Source organism: Neophocaena asiaeorientalis, unplaced genomic scaffold (assembly GCF_003031525.2).
Source record: "Neophocaena asiaeorientalis asiaeorientalis breed wild unplaced genomic scaffold, Neophocaena_asiaeorientalis_V1.1 scaffold149, whole genome shotgun sequence".
Classification (NCBI taxonomy): domain Eukaryota; kingdom Metazoa; phylum Chordata; class Mammalia; order Artiodactyla; family Phocoenidae; genus Neophocaena; species Neophocaena asiaeorientalis.
Window position 1 is genome coordinate 1,097,717 of NW_020174442.1, and position 17,722 is coordinate 1,115,438.

At 36.2% G+C, this 17,722-nt stretch overlaps 1 protein-coding gene across 1 annotated transcript in view; it reads right to left on the minus strand.

Annotated features, from left to right (window-relative positions):
• Positions 1–17,722, minus strand: part of SLC12A2 (solute carrier family 12 member 2) — a 157,242-nt gene that overhangs the window by 72,340 nt on the left and 67,180 nt on the right. The window contains exons 5-7 of the mRNA XM_024757167.1: positions 3,946–4,065; positions 2,645–2,720; positions 2,243–2,338 (exon numbers count right to left, since the gene is read on the minus strand). Of these exons, the coding sequence (XP_024612935.1) occupies positions 2,243–2,338; positions 2,645–2,720; positions 3,946–4,065 (292 nt within the window). The remainder of the gene's footprint in view (positions 1–2,242; positions 2,339–2,644; positions 2,721–3,945; positions 4,066–17,722) is intronic.

Below are 17,722 nucleotides of genomic sequence, written 5' to 3' on the forward strand. Positions count from 1 at the left end.
AAGTTGGCTCCTTGGTCCTTTTGACATGAAACAAAGTAGGCTTTGTTACCTTCTTTACTTTTTGATGTGAAAAGATGTCTAGACTTCTCTAGTACATTTCCTATCCAGATCTGGAATCAATGCTTTCTCCAAGGTTCCCTGGTTCCTTTGAATGGAAATACACAATGTGGGCACTAAGGGTGTTCACTGATACTGGGCTGGTCATTTGTTACAGGTGATATTTGTGGACAGAGCTAAGAAATATATACTTTTGGGATAAAATGTGTGAGTCATACTGATACTTTCAATTTAGAACCATGAATACAGAATACAATGTAATCTCACCAGTTTTATACCTATATCTACTTTCTCCCTTGTGGAAATACCGTTTTTCCAAGAAACCAAAATAAATCCTGTTAGGGATCTCCAAGTCTACAAAGCAGATGGAGAGAAGACACAGGGGTTTACATTTATTGCAAGAATCTCCGGGAACTTTCACTGCAGACGATGCAGCTCATTTATTATTCTATAAAGGATTAGCCAGCTTTCTAACATCACTAACTGATCTAAGGGAAAAATCAATGCCTTCTAGCAAAGCTTCAAAGCATTTCGTCACTTCTTTAAATTAATGGCTTTCTCTTTTTCTATAGGTTTCATTATTTCAGCAAATGTATTTACTTTGTCATTTATGAACAAATGATAACAGAAGAATTCCAAATTGTATAATCCAATTTTTTTTTCTCTGTAGTTAGTTACTCTCTGCGAACTATCATTTTGAGGGAACTCAGGCAAAACTGCAACAACATATGGTACTTTGCTGGGACACATCTTCATGCACTCCATATTCTCATACTTCCTTGGTGTCCAGGACAGAAAACTAGATACAAGTCTCTGAGGTATTCATAAAAATATATGAAAACTACTGGTAGTATTGAAACATGAAATGGCTTTTTAGTCACAATGCAGGAAAATCTATACTTTCCTTAAGTTTGCACTCACACAGAGAACAGAATGGGGTTTGTGCTGACAGTGGGTCCATGCCCCACTCCCCTTGAGGCTTACAACCTAGATTTGAAGGGCTGAAGACAAGGAGAAATTTGATGATGATTTGCTGATCCTCTCAAATACGTAACACAGCATCCCATTTCTCCCCCTATGTCCATTCCCCAATAGCAGCAGAATGAAATGAAGCATGGAGCACCCAGTTACATAAGAAACCAAGAATCTCTCAGCACTGTCTGATCAATTGTTGGACATAACCACATCTTGGACCCCAATCTGCTCAACCCGGATTCACGTACATATAAAACTTCAGCCAGCGGTGATGCATGCTCAGCACAGTCATAACTATAGATGTGAGCTACCAGCTTCCCTTAGGGCCATAGTGATCTGAATTCTCTGGTATATAAAAAAATATGAAGACGACTGGGGAAAAATGAAAAGCTCAATCCAGTTCTCTTTCTCCAAGTACTAATGCAGAAAAAGCAGAAATTGCATGTATATAATGTCAAATACAGATCTGCAAAATAGTTGAGGCAGACGGAACAGGTAGATTCTTTTCTCACTTGATCTGCTATGATGAATTTACAGAAGCTGGTATACATTTTCTCTTCTTTCTCTTAGGATCTTCCCCTCACTCCTCCAGCTGAATGATGAGTTTTTGTTTAGAAAATGGATTTCTTTTCTTCTTGTTCTCAGGGGTCCCAAGGCCATTCTCCTGGTGTCCTGGGTGTTCTCCCTGGGAAGAGTAAAACCTCACAAGGCAGGTCTTGTGGGCTCCAATAAAATAGGCCTCAGGGTACCCAGAGAAGAGAGCTAGAGTTGAGGGCATGGATTCAGAGTCCCAGGTGTAACTCACACAAGCTATTAGACCATGAGGACAGAACTCTGCCTAAGTTTCCTTCAGTGGGGAAGGAACACCTGTACAATACTGACCAAATGCAGGATGTACACCACTGATCCAAGGGCTGAAGCCTGGGAGAAGGCAACAAGGGGTGCCTTGGTGGAGAAGAAACCCAGTTAGAAGCTCCATTCTTGTTACCAAACACACTGAACAATCTGAAGCATACATGTTTGTGTATGGATCAATTTAAAATTTTATATTCAAAATATTAGTTAAAAAGTACTTGATAGCAACTTTCTTGCCTATATAGAACCTGATATGTTGCTTCTTTAAGGTAAAAAATAACTAGAGATATTTTAAAATCTCAATTCATTTAGTGTCAGTAATCCAATGCTGATGATGTAAAAAGACTGAATTTACCTCCTCGTACAAATCCATTAGTAGCTATTGCCGAAGTGGACAATCCTGTGATAGTTGTCACAACAGTGGCCATTATTATTACAAGGACTGACAGACCTTTAGCGAAAAAGAAAAGAGACTTGAGAATACTTACACTCTCATTTAAACCTGCCACATCTAGAACTGGTTAGTCTAAGTATACTGAATTTACATTACAACCTATAAATTATCTTACTTTTATCTCATATTAGATCAAATCAGAATTATGAAAAAAGTGACATTAAGACAACAGTCTGATACAAAGGAGAACATAATGTAGAATGATTCCAACTGCTTGAATTCTATGAGGTTCAGACTACACATGCACACAGCCCTTTCCCTATTCATTCTCAAATGAATCAAGCAGTATGTCACTTCACTTACCTATTCCAGCTTGACCCACAATCCATGACAATCTAATAAAGAGCATTACTCCCCAAATGTTTAACATACATCGTACCTAGAAAAAGAGGCCAAGTCACAGATGAAAAGTAATTAAATACACAGTAAATGCTAAACTAGCCAATAGTAGGATAACATACATTTTAAACTATAGAAGGTCCTTTCAAATCTCTTATCCCACCCTTTAACAGTTTTTTTTTAAAGAGCTTTATTGAGAGCTTAAATGTGAGCTAATTAAAGTATAATGTAATATACGAGTATATGTGGGTGTATGTACTTTATACACACACATTTATCTGAAGCAGCAGAAGCAAAAGAACAAGAAAGGCACAAGGAATATTTTAAGACTTCAGCCCTAAAAAAAGGAGTTTACGTTCCCCCTTATCAATGCAAGTCAGTTTTTTACTTATTCTTTTATAACGTCTTCACTTCATGATTTCTACAGCAGATTTAAGTATTATGTAATATCTGTCAACACAAAATGACAACTGTTCACACATCTTTCGAAAACCTACTCTTTGTAAGACAGCATCCTCAATTTATTTTTACTTTTATTTATTATGCTCGTACATAGAATACAGCCTTCCAAAATAGGAAAATCTAAGAATAGGCAAACAATACAACTCAGAGCTTAAAATACACTCTACTGATTAGACAATAAAATCACTACTAGAACTGGTATTTTTCCCTCTACTTCTCCCCTAAATGTCAATACAACTCTATATTAGTGCTTCCAAAGTCCCAATGAGACTCTCTACTCCAGTCAGATCCTTAGTGCCTATTTAAACACAGAAAAAGGAAGTAAATCTGAACCTTAATCACCTAAACCTGTCTACTGAAGTGATCCCAACACTTATGTCTCCTTTATTCTGTTGCTTGTTAACATCTATACATTTCTCTTCAAAAGACAATACAGTAGCAGGAAAGGAAGCAGGCACATTTCAGCTATATTACCTGCCCAGCTTTCTTGATTGCGTTGCTCTCATCAATTTAATAGCTCCATACTTAATTTTTGAAAAGTGACAATATGTGAGATTCAGAAGAGGTTATAAAATATAACTTAGAAGTAATCAAATATAATTTGATTAAATTAATAAATATATTTACTTCACTGAATTTAATACCCACAAGGAAAGGAGGTGCAAGTATTAATTTGGTCCTCCATAACAATCAGATAAAACCGTTTAAAAAAGAGAAAGCATTATCTCGAGAATGATGATATTAGGAAGATTGTATAATAAACAGAAATGTGTAACTCTAAAATTAAGTCTATAGGTACATACTAGCACACCCTTGATCCAGCCAAACTTCACAACTCCTTTACTTTCCGCGGTATATGTGACCACAGCCTCTCGGGTTGGTGTACTTTCTTCCCCGTTTGCAAAGCCATCCTCAAAAGGTTCCTGGTTATAAGAGGAAATGTGAATTATGCTTAAGAATTATTTAAAATTTAAAATTATCTGATAAAAACAAACATCACTAAGTACACTTAGTGTATTTACAAGAATCAAGGGTTTCTGAATATTTTACCTAAGGACTGAGTTTTAAAAATTTAATTATCATGAAACCCATTTTAATAATTTAAACTTTTAATTACATTTTGCTGGTATCTGGAGAACACAAAAAATACTATTTGCTAAGTATAGGCTAACCAGGTCAGTCAATTCAGACCTTGTCTCTCCAACCACAACTTTATATTACCTGGATGCCACCCTTCCCCTATCTGGACTTTCAGTGTTAACAATATAAAACTCCTCTTCGTCACCAGTGAACAGTTTTCCCTTTATAGTCTCTGACAGCGGCACTCCGTGGATCCCAAGATTCACCCCTAACTCCTGCCTTTACTCACTCCTGAGTTCAGTCACTCAGCACTCTTCATTCTTTCCTTTCTAATTTTTCTCAGATTCAGACGTGAACTGGTTGACACAATGCATTTTCACTAGTGTCTCCTTCTAAGGCTTTTATGTTTCATGTCTGATTCTATAATTCTTAGTTTTTCTTCTTTATATTCTCTTTCCTTCTCTCCATGGCTCTCAACTTTTGTTCAGTCCCAACACACCCAAGGCACATGACAAACTTCCAAACCAGTGGCAGTGCCTTAAACAGATCATGAAGGGTGGAAGGGTGCTGGGAAATAGAAAATGTTCTAGATCTAGAATCCTGTCCCTAACACTAGCCCCATAGTTCTTCCTCTACCCATATCTCAACAGCAGGGAACAAAGTACAGCTATATTTCAAACATTCAGTCTTTAAATGAAAAAGAGCCAACTAAATTATCATTTAATCCTGAACACTGTGATCTAGATTTCCTACAATACTTTTTTAAGAAATCATTTTCAGTGGTTATACCCTCTACTGAATTCTGAATATAATTTTTTTCATAGAAATGAGCTGCAGCAAGTTCTGTGTTACAACAGAGAAGAAACTATGTAATAGTCCAAACTTCCTTTTTTTCTTTGACTTCTGTTAGCCAAGTAGACTCATTTAATTCCCTTAATGCATTATTGCTACATGGCCTTTCAAAGTGCTGTCAACCTAGATCAGCTCTTATATTCCATATTTTTATAATGTACCTACTGCAAATTCTTAGATTTTTAAGCAATAGAAGAAACAGTATAATAAGTCAGATGCAGTAATTTCTTTAAGTATATTTTTTTGAAATTATTTTACCTAGGCTCTTCTAAATAATCAAATTTTAAACTAATCTCCACGTTTACGCTAAAAGACATAGCTATAACTTCAACTACATGAAATACATGGAAAATAACTCATTTTAATATTACTAAGAACTTAAAAATTAACTTTAATGTTGACTAATTCTGACAGCTCACAAACTTTTAAAAACAGATCCTGAGAAATAAATCAGAATAATTTCCCTTACAGCACAGTTTCATAACTACTGTCTACTGTATCAAATGATTATTGTAATTTAAAAAGGATGCCCCAGGCTTATGGCATATAAGACACTTCATAAAAATTCTGTAATCACCCCAATCCGCTATACTTTTTAAAACAGCCTTACTGAGCTCTTATTCACATACTCACCCATTTAAAGTGCATATTTCAATGATTTGTAGTATATTCACAAAGTTGTACAATTATCACCACAGTCAATTTTAGAACATTTCCATCATCCCAAAAGAAGCTCCACGCCCGTGAGCAGTCACTCTCCATTTCCCCTTTTCTGAAGCTCCTGGCAATTACTTACTGACTTTCTATCTCTATGGATTTGCTCTTCTGATATTTCATATAAATGGAATAATGCAATCATACAACATGTGGCCTTTGTGTGCGGCTTCTTTTCCTCAGCATAACGTTTTCAAGGTTCATCCATGTTATAGTACATATCACTCTTTTTTATTGCCAAATAATATTCTGTTGTATGGATATATCCCATTTTAAAATCTGTTCATCAGCTGATGAACATTTGGGCCTATTCTACATTTTAGCTATTATGAATAACGTTGCTGTGAATATCTGTGCACGAGTTTTTGTGTAGACATGTGTTCTCCATTTACCTTGGGTATATACCTAGAATTTCTGGGCCATGAAATAGTTTTTGCAATGACTATTTCTGGTTGTCTTTCCCACCTCTTCTTTTGTATCAGTCTGCAGACTCTCACTCCTCATTTTAGTCCATGTGTCTATTTTTATCCCTCTTTTGTGCTTAGAATTTGGTATAAACATGGAAACCAGTAATAGTTAAACGTGTGAGAAATACGTACAAACAGGAAAAAATCTAATCAGGGGCCTGTGTAGCTTAGCAACCCACTTTGGCTTTACGTCCACTGTTGTTTATGTTCTATACAGTAGGACATCACTGATGAATTCCCCCTATGCTGCCCCCAAAAAAGAAAAAAAAGAGAATTGATGGCTCAACTGTTCAATTATTCAAATAAAGCCAGAACAAAAATGTTTGCCTATTAACTCAATCAACTTTAAAGTAGACAGAAGTTCCTTAGATTTCACTCTAGGATATTTGGTGCTCTTCAGTTATAAAATAACATAAAATATTACATAACCTGCAAGTATTACAGGAAAATATAATGCCTATAATAATACACAAGAAAATACAATGCCTATAATTATACACAGAGAGATATTTCTATTCCCATCTCTATTAAAAGAAAACTAAAGATGTGTGTACTTAATAGGCTACTTTCTCCAAGGCTAAATTCTGATGTGCATGTCTTTTTAATTATTCAGAAGCAGGCAGGCGTCTTAATATTTTTGCTGTATTTATTAGAATTCCACCTGAAAACTGAAGATCTAGCAATAATTATACCAGTTTCCACAATACTATGAACAACTATATTCAAACAACACCGTAAGATTTTTCTGCATGTATAACATACTTTAAAACAAAAATGAATCCAAATAAAATTTAAGTTTAACTTCCTTATCATGTTCCAATAGCTCTATTTTAAAAAGTGTTATTAATCTTTAAAATACAATTCAAAAATTAAAATCAATTGAGTATGTTATTTTTTATATTTCAATCAACAGATTTAAGTTAAATAAAATTGGGTTTATATTTATTTCCTGAAATAACAGGAAACCAAGGTAGAATACATTTTGTTTCTATAAATACATTAGTTTCAGAGAAATAAGGAAATTGTTGAGTATGGCGTTTTATCTACACACACAAACACACACACACACAAAATACTGTATTCAAATCTTATTACCAGGAAAATTTCACATATACAATTATGAACTATAAATTATACTGACAGAAAAGTACATAAATAAAATCTTCAATCTACCTACCATTTTCAGAGAAATGAAGGGTTTGTGTTTTTTACTGTTTTTCACATAATGAATACAATGTCAAAAATAACATGATTTTTTGGATAACACCATATTAAATGAGGTGGAACAAACTAATTTAAATTTATTTGGGGAAATAATCTTTCAAAAAGTAGCAGTGTAAATCTGAGTCTACAAAGCAAGGATTAAGACTGGGCATGAGGGACTTCGCTGGTGGCGCAGTAGTTAAGAATCAGCCTGCCAATGCAGGGGACACGGGTTCGAGCCCTGGTACGGGAAGATCCCACATGCCGCGGAGCAACTAAGCCCGTGCACCACAACTACTTAGCCTGCGCTCTAAAGGCTCATGAGCCACAACTACTGAAGCCCACGCGCGTAGAGCCCAGGATCTGCAACAAGAGAAGCCACCACAATGAGAAGCCCGTGCACCGCAACGAAGAGTAGCCCTCGCTCGCCGCAACTAGAGAAAGCCCGTGCACAGCAACAAAGACCCAAAGCAGCCAAAAATAAATTAAAAAAAAAAAAATACTGGGCATGAGAACAAGAGTGGGGAAGAGAGGAAGAGACAGAGGAAACAATGGAAAACACGGAGAGGTAGACCCTCAGTAACTGGAAGGATTTCTTAATTTGAGGAGCCATGAAACAAAGAGTTCCACCAGGCTGTTAAAAAATTCATGACTGGAAATTAGGAGAGGGGCCAGGGATAAAGAGCTAGTGGGTGAAGCTATGGAAAAAGAATGAAAAGAGAAACTTTGGGAAAGAAAACCTGAGTAGCTGAGCATTTTTCTGAGAATACAGAAAACATAAGAATGAAAGGGAACTCTGGTTTCCATGGTCATTTATTTCTTTGCAGGGAGTAAAGGAGAATTTCTGCACTGTGAATACTCTCCCTTGTATATTCAAATTTCTACCTCAACTTGATCATTCTTTGTCCTCTAACCATAGTTATCTTTTTGCTGTACACCACACACCCCACCTCCAAATGTCCAGCCAAACGTGCTGAAATACTACCCCACGTTCATCAATGCACACCAACCTGGCTTCACCATGCTACAACACTGGAATAGTTTTAAGACATCCAAGGACTTCTCTGCTACCAAATCTAATAAATCTAATGTACAGTTTTTAGTCCCTGTCTCAAAGGACTTTTGAAACAGCTCATGATACTGTTGACAACTCCCTCTTTCTTCAAACTTCTTTTGAAATACCACACTCTCTTAGCCTCTTCCACCCAGAAGTTGAATGGTAAGAGTCCTTTCAATACTTGGTCTTAGACCCATCTCTTTTTTTCACTCTGTTTCTCCTATGGTCATCTCACCAGACCTGTAGCTTTAAACACCATCTGTATGTGATAAGTAATAAGTGACGGCTCCCATACTTTTCCAGATCAGACCTCCCCTCTCAGTATCAGCCCTGTGTGTAAAATACTGATGTTGCCACTTTTATGGTTCATTACTTTTACTACTCCATTCTTAACAAATAAGAAAAAAGAAATTGTCAGTGTACTACAAACAACTTTCCTCTAAATGAAAAGGAGAGGGAAACAGTTTCTCTTTTTTGGATTAGTTTTTAATTCTTAAAGGTTTCAGTGGACACTTAAATATCAAAAAAGGTATCTGAACAGAAAGATAGTACGTTCTAGACTCACAGATTTAGAGAACGAACTTATGGTTACCCGTGGGGGCGGGGGGAAGGGGAGGGGGGAGGGATGGATTGGAAATGTGGGAGTGACTTGTACACCCTGCTATATTTAAAACAGATAACCAACAAGGACCTACTGTATAGCACAAGGAACAGAGCTCAATATTCTGTAGTAACATAAATGGGAAACGAATTTGAAAAGAATAGATACATGTATAACTGGATCACTGTGCTATATGCCTGAAACTAACACAACATTGTTAATCAACTGTGCTCCAATATAAAAATTTCTTAAATAAAATTTTAAAAAAAACTTTCCATCAAAAAAATTCTTAATAATTAAAATCCTTTATAATGTAAATTGATTTTAGATTTATTCTGCAATACACATCTTAAAATTTTAGTTTTTCAGTTTCTAATATCCAAAAATTAACTTGTTTTGAATTCACTGATTTAAATTACCCTTTACATATCAAAGGTCATAACTCATACTCTGCTTGACCTAAAAAAAAAATACAACTGAACACAAAGGCTAGACTTATTGATGATTTCTCAGTAAAAAAATTCTTAAAAATTCAAGCTATTGTTTCTTCCCTAACACCAGAATTTTCTTCAGTATTTTAGAGACAACCTAGGATGAAGACAGATTTTTTAAAGTGATGAACAATAAAGCTTTAGGAAAAAATACTTATCCAAGCTTTTAAAAAATTACAGTTAGAAACCTTAACACTGCTTTCACTGGCTCTGTAACCGAGAGTGCAGTATTGTCTTCTGTGTACATCCTCATCATGGGCACACCAACACACTTTTCATTGATAAATGCTTTAGGTACACATTACACTAAAATGTCAGTTATTTTCTTTCTTCAGACATCCCAGTTACTAAGTCCACAAGACTTTCATCTCAAGTATACAAGGTAGTGTAGATGGTCTTTGTGACATCACTGGACAAGGATGTTAATACCCATGAAAGATGATTGTGCAGTGCTCACAATGATTTATGATCATGTTTTGTCCAAAGTTGAATTAAGGTGCTTATCATTGTACAAAGAAAAATCAAGACTGTCTAGACAGTGCAACTTTTGAGTACAGTTAGAATAAGACATATTTCTGGCAAAGCCTATTACCAAATATATTCATTTTTATACAAATTTATTCTCTTTTTTATAGTTAAACTGGTAAAGACTTGGCAAAAGTATATCAGCTCAGCAATTTCAGGCCATAGTAGGCAAAAGACAGTAACCTACATAATTTTTTTAAAATTTGGGAGGAGGGGAAAATGTTTGGGTTTTTATTTTGTCTTACTGGTGTTTCAAAGAACAACTGAGCAAAGCTGTACCAAACTATCTCTTTAGGTCTATGGCTGCTACAATATTGTTTCCAGGTAGACTTAAGGATGCTCAAGTATGGACACTTTTTGAAGAGGGAAATGTACCAGTCCCTTAAAGTAACTTCTGTTATTTTTCTGTTACCTGAAGATTCTACAGTTGCAAAAAGCAGTTTCTGAGCATAAACCACAACCACATCCTTCCACTCATTCATTAAACAAATATTTATTAAGCAGTTTTATCAAGAACCATGCTAGGGAGTTTTCAGCCCTCCCAGAGTTGATATTTTTATAGTAGAGGCTAGAGATGACGGGTAGGTTTTCTATCTTCTATCCAGGGCATTTTCTACTATACCAAGAAGCCTCTATTAATTGTTTAATCCAGTTAAAAAAAGAAAAACAGAACAGTTGATGCCTCTTTTCAAGTCACAGCCTCTCTGTGACAGTTTCCTAATCTGTAAAATGGAGATAATAATCCCTGACCACCTGTACCATTTCCTTGGAGTCTCAAGACTGTAAATAAAGATCAATGTGTTACAGCCACATAAAGCAGCTGAGGTTTCTCGGGCTTGACTATCAAGCCAACTGATACAGCTTGATTGTAATACAGCAATTTAAGTTTCAGTGCCATGTCAGAAATGTAAAAGTGTGACTCACAGTTACACACTTCAAAAGGATTAGTAGGAAAATTATTCCTAGATGGCCTGGCTTTTCAACACCCAGCCACTTCTCAACAAGAACAAGATTACACACTCAGTTGACCCTATCAGAGCAAAGGCAGCATTTTCTTTTCCGTGAGGCTGTACATGCTCTCAGCGCCCAGTCAGTGTTGCTCCTGTGGCACCTGCTGGGAAGCTCAAACTCAAATATATTCATTTTTTATGAATGTTATAAAAAGGTCCTCCATGTTAATACGGAGGACCAAAACCCATGCCTGTGAGCATCCCTTAACTCCTCTTGCAACTAAGGGTCCTCCTCCTTTTGTCCCCACACTGCATCTCTGAAATATATCTTGATCATGTTTTATGGATCCATTATGAATCCATGCTTCTGTGTTAAGGTTCATTTATTTAGAGAAACAAAATTTTCTTTTTTTTTTTCTTTTTGGCTGTGTTGAGTCTTTGTTGCTGCATGTGAGCTTTCTCTAGTTGTGGCGGGCGGGGGCTACTCTTCGTTGTGGTACATTGGCTTCTCACTGTGGTGACTTCTCTTGTTGCGGAGCACGGGCTCTAGGCACGCAGGCTCAGTACTTGTGGCTCGCGGGCTCTTGAGCGCAGGCTCAGTAGTTGTGGCGCACGGGCTCAGCTGCTCCGTGGCATGTGGGATCTTCCCGGACCAGGGCTTGAACCTGTGTCCCCTGCATTGGCAGGCAGATTCTTAACCACTGCACCACCGGGGAAGTCCATAGGGAAACAAAATTTTCTATTAGCATTATCTCTGCAACTAGAAAGTGGTTATTAAACTAATACATTAACTTACATAGTTAATGTGAGGATTGGGTAAGATAAGGTATTCGTTTACATTTAAAAAAAGCTAAAATTATTGAAGATGAAGAAAGCTGCAAAGGAATAAAGATATGAGATGGCTTTGTTTTTTCAATATAACAAAATTATATGTATTGGCTAATCATTTTCTGGCTGCCACAAAATATGCATCAAACAATCATTTACCCTGCCAAATGAAGACTAGGGAACTACACTGCATCCTAGCATTTTGACCTATGAAATAAAATTTGGATCCCAATCACAACTGATGTTACTTTTTACACAGTAAATCAACCTTACCAAATAATCTTAAGCAACAGAAAAAAAAAAAAAAAACTACCTCAACTGGAAAACAATGTTGTGGGGGGCAGATATATAGCTTATAAAATTTTGCATGCATTTAACAACTACTTATTTAGAAGATGTTATGTACAGGGTAGTAGCTATGGTAGAAATAAGAGAAATTTTTAAATATACAGAACTGTCTACCCTCATTCAGATTATCTGATTTCAAATTATTCTGGCAGACCATATCATCTAAATGCTAAAAATTTCTATTAATTACAACTACCAAAAAGGTCACAAGTTCAACATGAAGGGTGATCACACATAAACAGAACCGAAACAATAATCCATTCCAGAAGTTTTAAATTCTCCCCAGTTAATATTTGTACTAAATGAAAAACAAGATGGAAAAGCCTATTTAGCAGTGTAACAATCTGCCTCTTCCATCTTTTTCTGAGCAATTCTCTTACTATTTCCGATAACTACAAACACACTTGGAAAATGTAACAGGGAAAAGGATGATTTGTTTTTCTCCATGACTTTTAAGGAGTTTGAGTCTGGATAAGAATTGATTTATAGGTTAGGCAATAATTTGGTTTTGCATATTTGGGGTAAGGTGAACCCTGGCATAGAATCCAACCCAATTCAAGTTTATTGTGATATACACCAGATTTTTTGTGCTAAGTAATATTGCAAGATACATCAAAACAGTAGTTTTTCTACTGTCAAGAAATAAAAGTTTCATACAAAATACAGTTGTACATAATCTAGGTTTGGCTATCCATTACTCATGGGGTAAAATAAGAATTCGTAGTATAGGAGGCCCTCATAATCTCTCCGGCTTCCTTTAATTACAGCCAACATTTACTGAAATACTACTGTGTTCCAGACACTTCCCTAAATGCTTTCACACCCTATTTCCCTGAACTGGCACATCTTTGAGAGACAGATCTAATCTCCACTTAACAAATGTGGGAACAGTCTTTTGACAGGTTAACTTACCCCAAACCGTGTAGCTATTAATGTGGCAATGCAGAGAATCTTCTAAATGGTAGAATTCCACATATTACAGGGAGCCAAGGTGAATTATTTTAAGTTACCTATTTTGGACAAGGAGACATTAGACAAATCGCCCAACTTAAGAAACTGTCCTGCTCAAACTTCCCAATTCCTCAGCTATTTTCACTCTTTACCTTGCTTCATCCTTCCCTCCTTCCTCTGCTTCCAAATCTACAGAAGCTAAGGATTTCTGACACAGTTCTCATAAAAATGACAGCAGAAGTTCTGCGCTGTGTATGACACCAGAGGGTATTTTTAAAAATCTCTTTGCTCTTTGTAGAAATTCCCCCAGGGTCTACAGTGTGTGCGAAACTCTTTGCCCTACAGGACTGTTACAGACAGCTGGATCAGACCTCCTACGGAGGAGAAACAATTGCTAGTGTACAGATATAACCCACCTGGAAGGCACGTAAAATGTTTAATATGAAATTGTGTCCTAAATAGAGTTATACGAGTTATTTAACTTTAGGAGCTTATTTGGAGGCTATGGTGGTAGACAGGGTAGTTAAAACAGACCAATAAATCATTCACTTTCTATGTTACCTAGAATTTTCTTTTTCCAATTAAAAACCGACATTAGCAGCGCAAGCTAGCAACTCCTTCTGATCAAATGCTCTTGGTCATACTAGGTTCCTTCTTCCCGTACATGCTTTACCATTGCAACCTCTTCACCCCTGGGTCCACTTACACGTCCATGCCCTTTCAGGAAGGCTTGAAAAAGAAAATTATCCACACAGAATCCTTGAGATTTGTCATCAATGTTTTATTACCACACATAGTAAGATTTGACATGATTAAAGAAAAAGTAAATATTAGTCTGTTTTAGAAGTCTCTGTATTTTTCCAGTCATACACCACTTTATTATTTCTATTAATTTTCCTTGAAGTTTTTTATACACCTTCAAAATCCTATCCTTTAAGTTAGAAAATTTCTGAAAGAGTTCTATCAAATATTTAATTTGATATAATACTGCTTTATTGCTGAAATGTTGATTTTAAAGTATTTTCTCCTGGGGGACTTTTTGCCTGCTATTCCCTGTCTTTAACACACTTTGAATATGGCTGGCTCCTTCTCAAACTTTAGGTCTTAGCTCAAGTGTAGCCTCCTTCCCAGACCACCCAACATATAGTTTCTTCTCAGCAGTGCCCCTTTTTATTTCTTCATAGCATATATCACACCCAGTAATTATTTTTTTTTTTACTCAGCTCTTGTAATCTATGTACCTACCTCCACTCCTTCAATGTGTATTAAAATGGAAGGTCCACAAGGGTACAGACCTCTCCCTGTCATTTTTAATCAAAGACATAGTGAATGAATATTAAGTCTTTATGGGCAATCCCTGTTTTCCAAATAATGTCCTGAAATAGTAACAAGTAAAATTTTAAGTGTCTGCTCCTGAGTCAGATCCAAGTTCAAAATCTAGCTCTGCTATCACTAGCTATGTGAACTCTGGCAAGTTGTTTAACACCTCTGGCCCTCAGTTTCCACATCTGTAAAATGGAGATAATATTACCTATCCCATAGTGTTTGAGAAGGAGAAAATATCATGATTGTATAGAACACAAAAACTCTCGTACACTGCTGGTGGGAATATAAATTGGTACACAACTTTGGAAAAGAAGTTTGGGCATTATCTTCTTAAGCTGAAAAAAATGCATACCTTTTAACCCAGCAATTCTAATCCTAGATATATCCCTATAGATAAACAACACTTAAATGAAGTAGGACACGTATATTAAAATGTTCATATCAGCATTGCTAAACACTGCCAAGGACCAGAAACAGTCTCAAACGTCCACAACTACAGAATTGTAGCATTTCATATAATGGAAGATAATTAGCAATACAAATGAATGAAGTAAAAATACACACAAACATAACAGTGAGCAAAAGATGACAGATAAAAAAGCACTGTATGATTCCATATAAAGTTTTAAAGCAGGCAAAACTAGACTAATGGTCTTCCAGAATACATAAAGGTGACAAAAACAAACAAACAAACAAAATACCAAGACCCAGGCCCAAATAGATGATCACCATTAAGTCAGGATAGTGGCTACTTTTGGCACAGGGAGATCAGTATGGGGTGCACAGAGGGTTTCTGGAGTGCCAGCAATGTTCTATTCCTTGATCTGGGTGGTGATCACTTAAGTTATGCATTTAGTCTTCACATTTTTTTTCTCTGCTATATACCACCATTCTAAAAAGACCTTTAGGGCTTCCGTGGTGGCACAGTGGTTAAGAATATGCCTGCCACTGCAGGGGACACGGGTTCGAGCCCTGGTCCAGGACGATCCCACATGCCGCACAGCAACTAAGCCCGTGAGCCACAACTACTGAGCCTGTGCTCTGGAGCCCACAAGCCACAACTACTGAAGCCGTGTGCCTAGAGCCCGAGCTCCGCAACAAGAGAGGCCGCTGCAATGAGAAGCCTGCACACCGCAACAAAAAGTAGCCCCCGCTCGCTGCAACTGGAGAAAGCCCACGCAGTAACAAAGACCCAACACAGCCAAAAATAAAATAAAAATTTTAAAATAAATAAATAAATAAAGCAATGGGCAAAATGTCCAAAACAATAAAATAAAAAGACTTTTAAAAGATTAAAAAACAAAATGTATTAACTGCTTGGTACATTGTCTGACATTAACAGGGTAAGTGGTTGATAAATTTTGGCTATTATTATAAACAACAAATAAATGATTATTTCAACTGCCCATCGGGTGAGTTTAAATAACTGGATGTTGAACAAATATACAAAAATACGTACTGCAAAACATTATTAATCTAGACTCTACTACACTGCTTCCTATAATACTGGCAGTTGAAGATTACCTCTGGAAGAATGAACAAAAACACTGACCTATATATAGAAATGTGGCATCTCCATTCTGAATGGTGGTAAAAGATTTATTACCTACACCATCAACAAGTCAATAGGATATAGTGTGAAGAACCTGGCTTTGAGGACCAATGATCCCACTACTAGAAATCTTTTGTAACTTCTCTAGTGCTAAGAATGTGTTTAATAAATGAAAGCTTCCTCCCTGTGCTGTCTTCTTTGGTGGCACCTGATGAGCACATCAGAGCACCACTAGCTAGGGTTAGTATTAAATTGTACAGTAGGAGAACAGAAGCATAACTTGTGGGCCCAGCTTTATTCAAGCAAATTAAAATCACTGTTACTGACACTCAGAGGAGTGGGGAATCTTCATTTCAGGGCACAGTTAGTATAAAAGAATTCACTGCTTTCTTTACAAGCAGCATATTATTGATTTCAAAAAAAAAACCCAAAATTACACTTCAAAAAAGTTAAAGTTCACCAAAAAATGGTATTTAAATCCTAAAAACAAACTTCTGAACTAAAGTATCCATCAAGATACTTTGGATAAAAATTTCTCATATAGTTTAATAGCATCTTCTTAATACCAAAGTAAGCTAAAGTGTTAAATTAATATTATGAAACAAAGCCAAATCAGTAACTAAAAATGGACGCATACATATGCAAATTTAGATGCCAAAGTGGCTGGGCTTATTCTAACCATTTTTTCTTTAAGTACTAGCCAATTATATCACCCCAAAGCTACCAACATTTCCTATCCGTGCTGTCGGTGATTGGTGTATTCAGTGTAATGCTCCCCATACAGACTATGCTCTCAAAACAAGGTATTGTTTTACAGGAATCCAATCTGCTCTGGTTAACAATGGTCTATTAATATCCAGTGGCATTAATGCAAAGCTCAAAACTCAAGTGCCACAGATAAAAGTGGATGCTGTGAGCATGTGACTTTACAATGAACCAAGTCAGAACTGCTGATTGCAGTCAAAGAATTCAGTCCTCTACCTAGCCCATCGTGTTCAAGACTGAGTTACAACAAAATGCATTATGCATAGCATAATTTATACATTATTTCAAATCCCACACAACTTGCTAATGTCAACAAATAGCTTAAAAACATTTTAATTCAACTTACCAGAAAACTTATATTATTAAGTGATACTGGAAGGTATAACTGTGTCATTTACATTTCAAATTGTTTTATTTTTAAAATAAGGAGAACCAAAAGTTGTCAAAGATATAAATATATGACTTAGCAATATCCTAAATGGGTAAAGTATTAGAAAAGCAATATACATGGAGAACCACGCGATAACAAAAACTACATTTAGCATGTGGTGTGCACTTGATAGTTCATGTATTTCTCACATGAATATGTGCTATTTCTCACTATGAATTATCATCTTTCCCATTTTCTATAGAAGGAAACTGAGACTCTGAGGTGACAAGTTCTTTTTCTGAAGGTTACACAAGCATTAAGCAGAAAGGCCAAGATTTAAACCCCTGACTGACAGCTAAACTACCTATGTATGGAAAAAAAACTAGGAGAGATTGAAAAAAAGCAAAGACCAGAAAGGAAATACTCTTAGATACAGCTGCACTGAGTTTGCTTTCTTTTTCAACTGAGAGCACTTCCCCAAGTGTGTGTAACTTGGATGG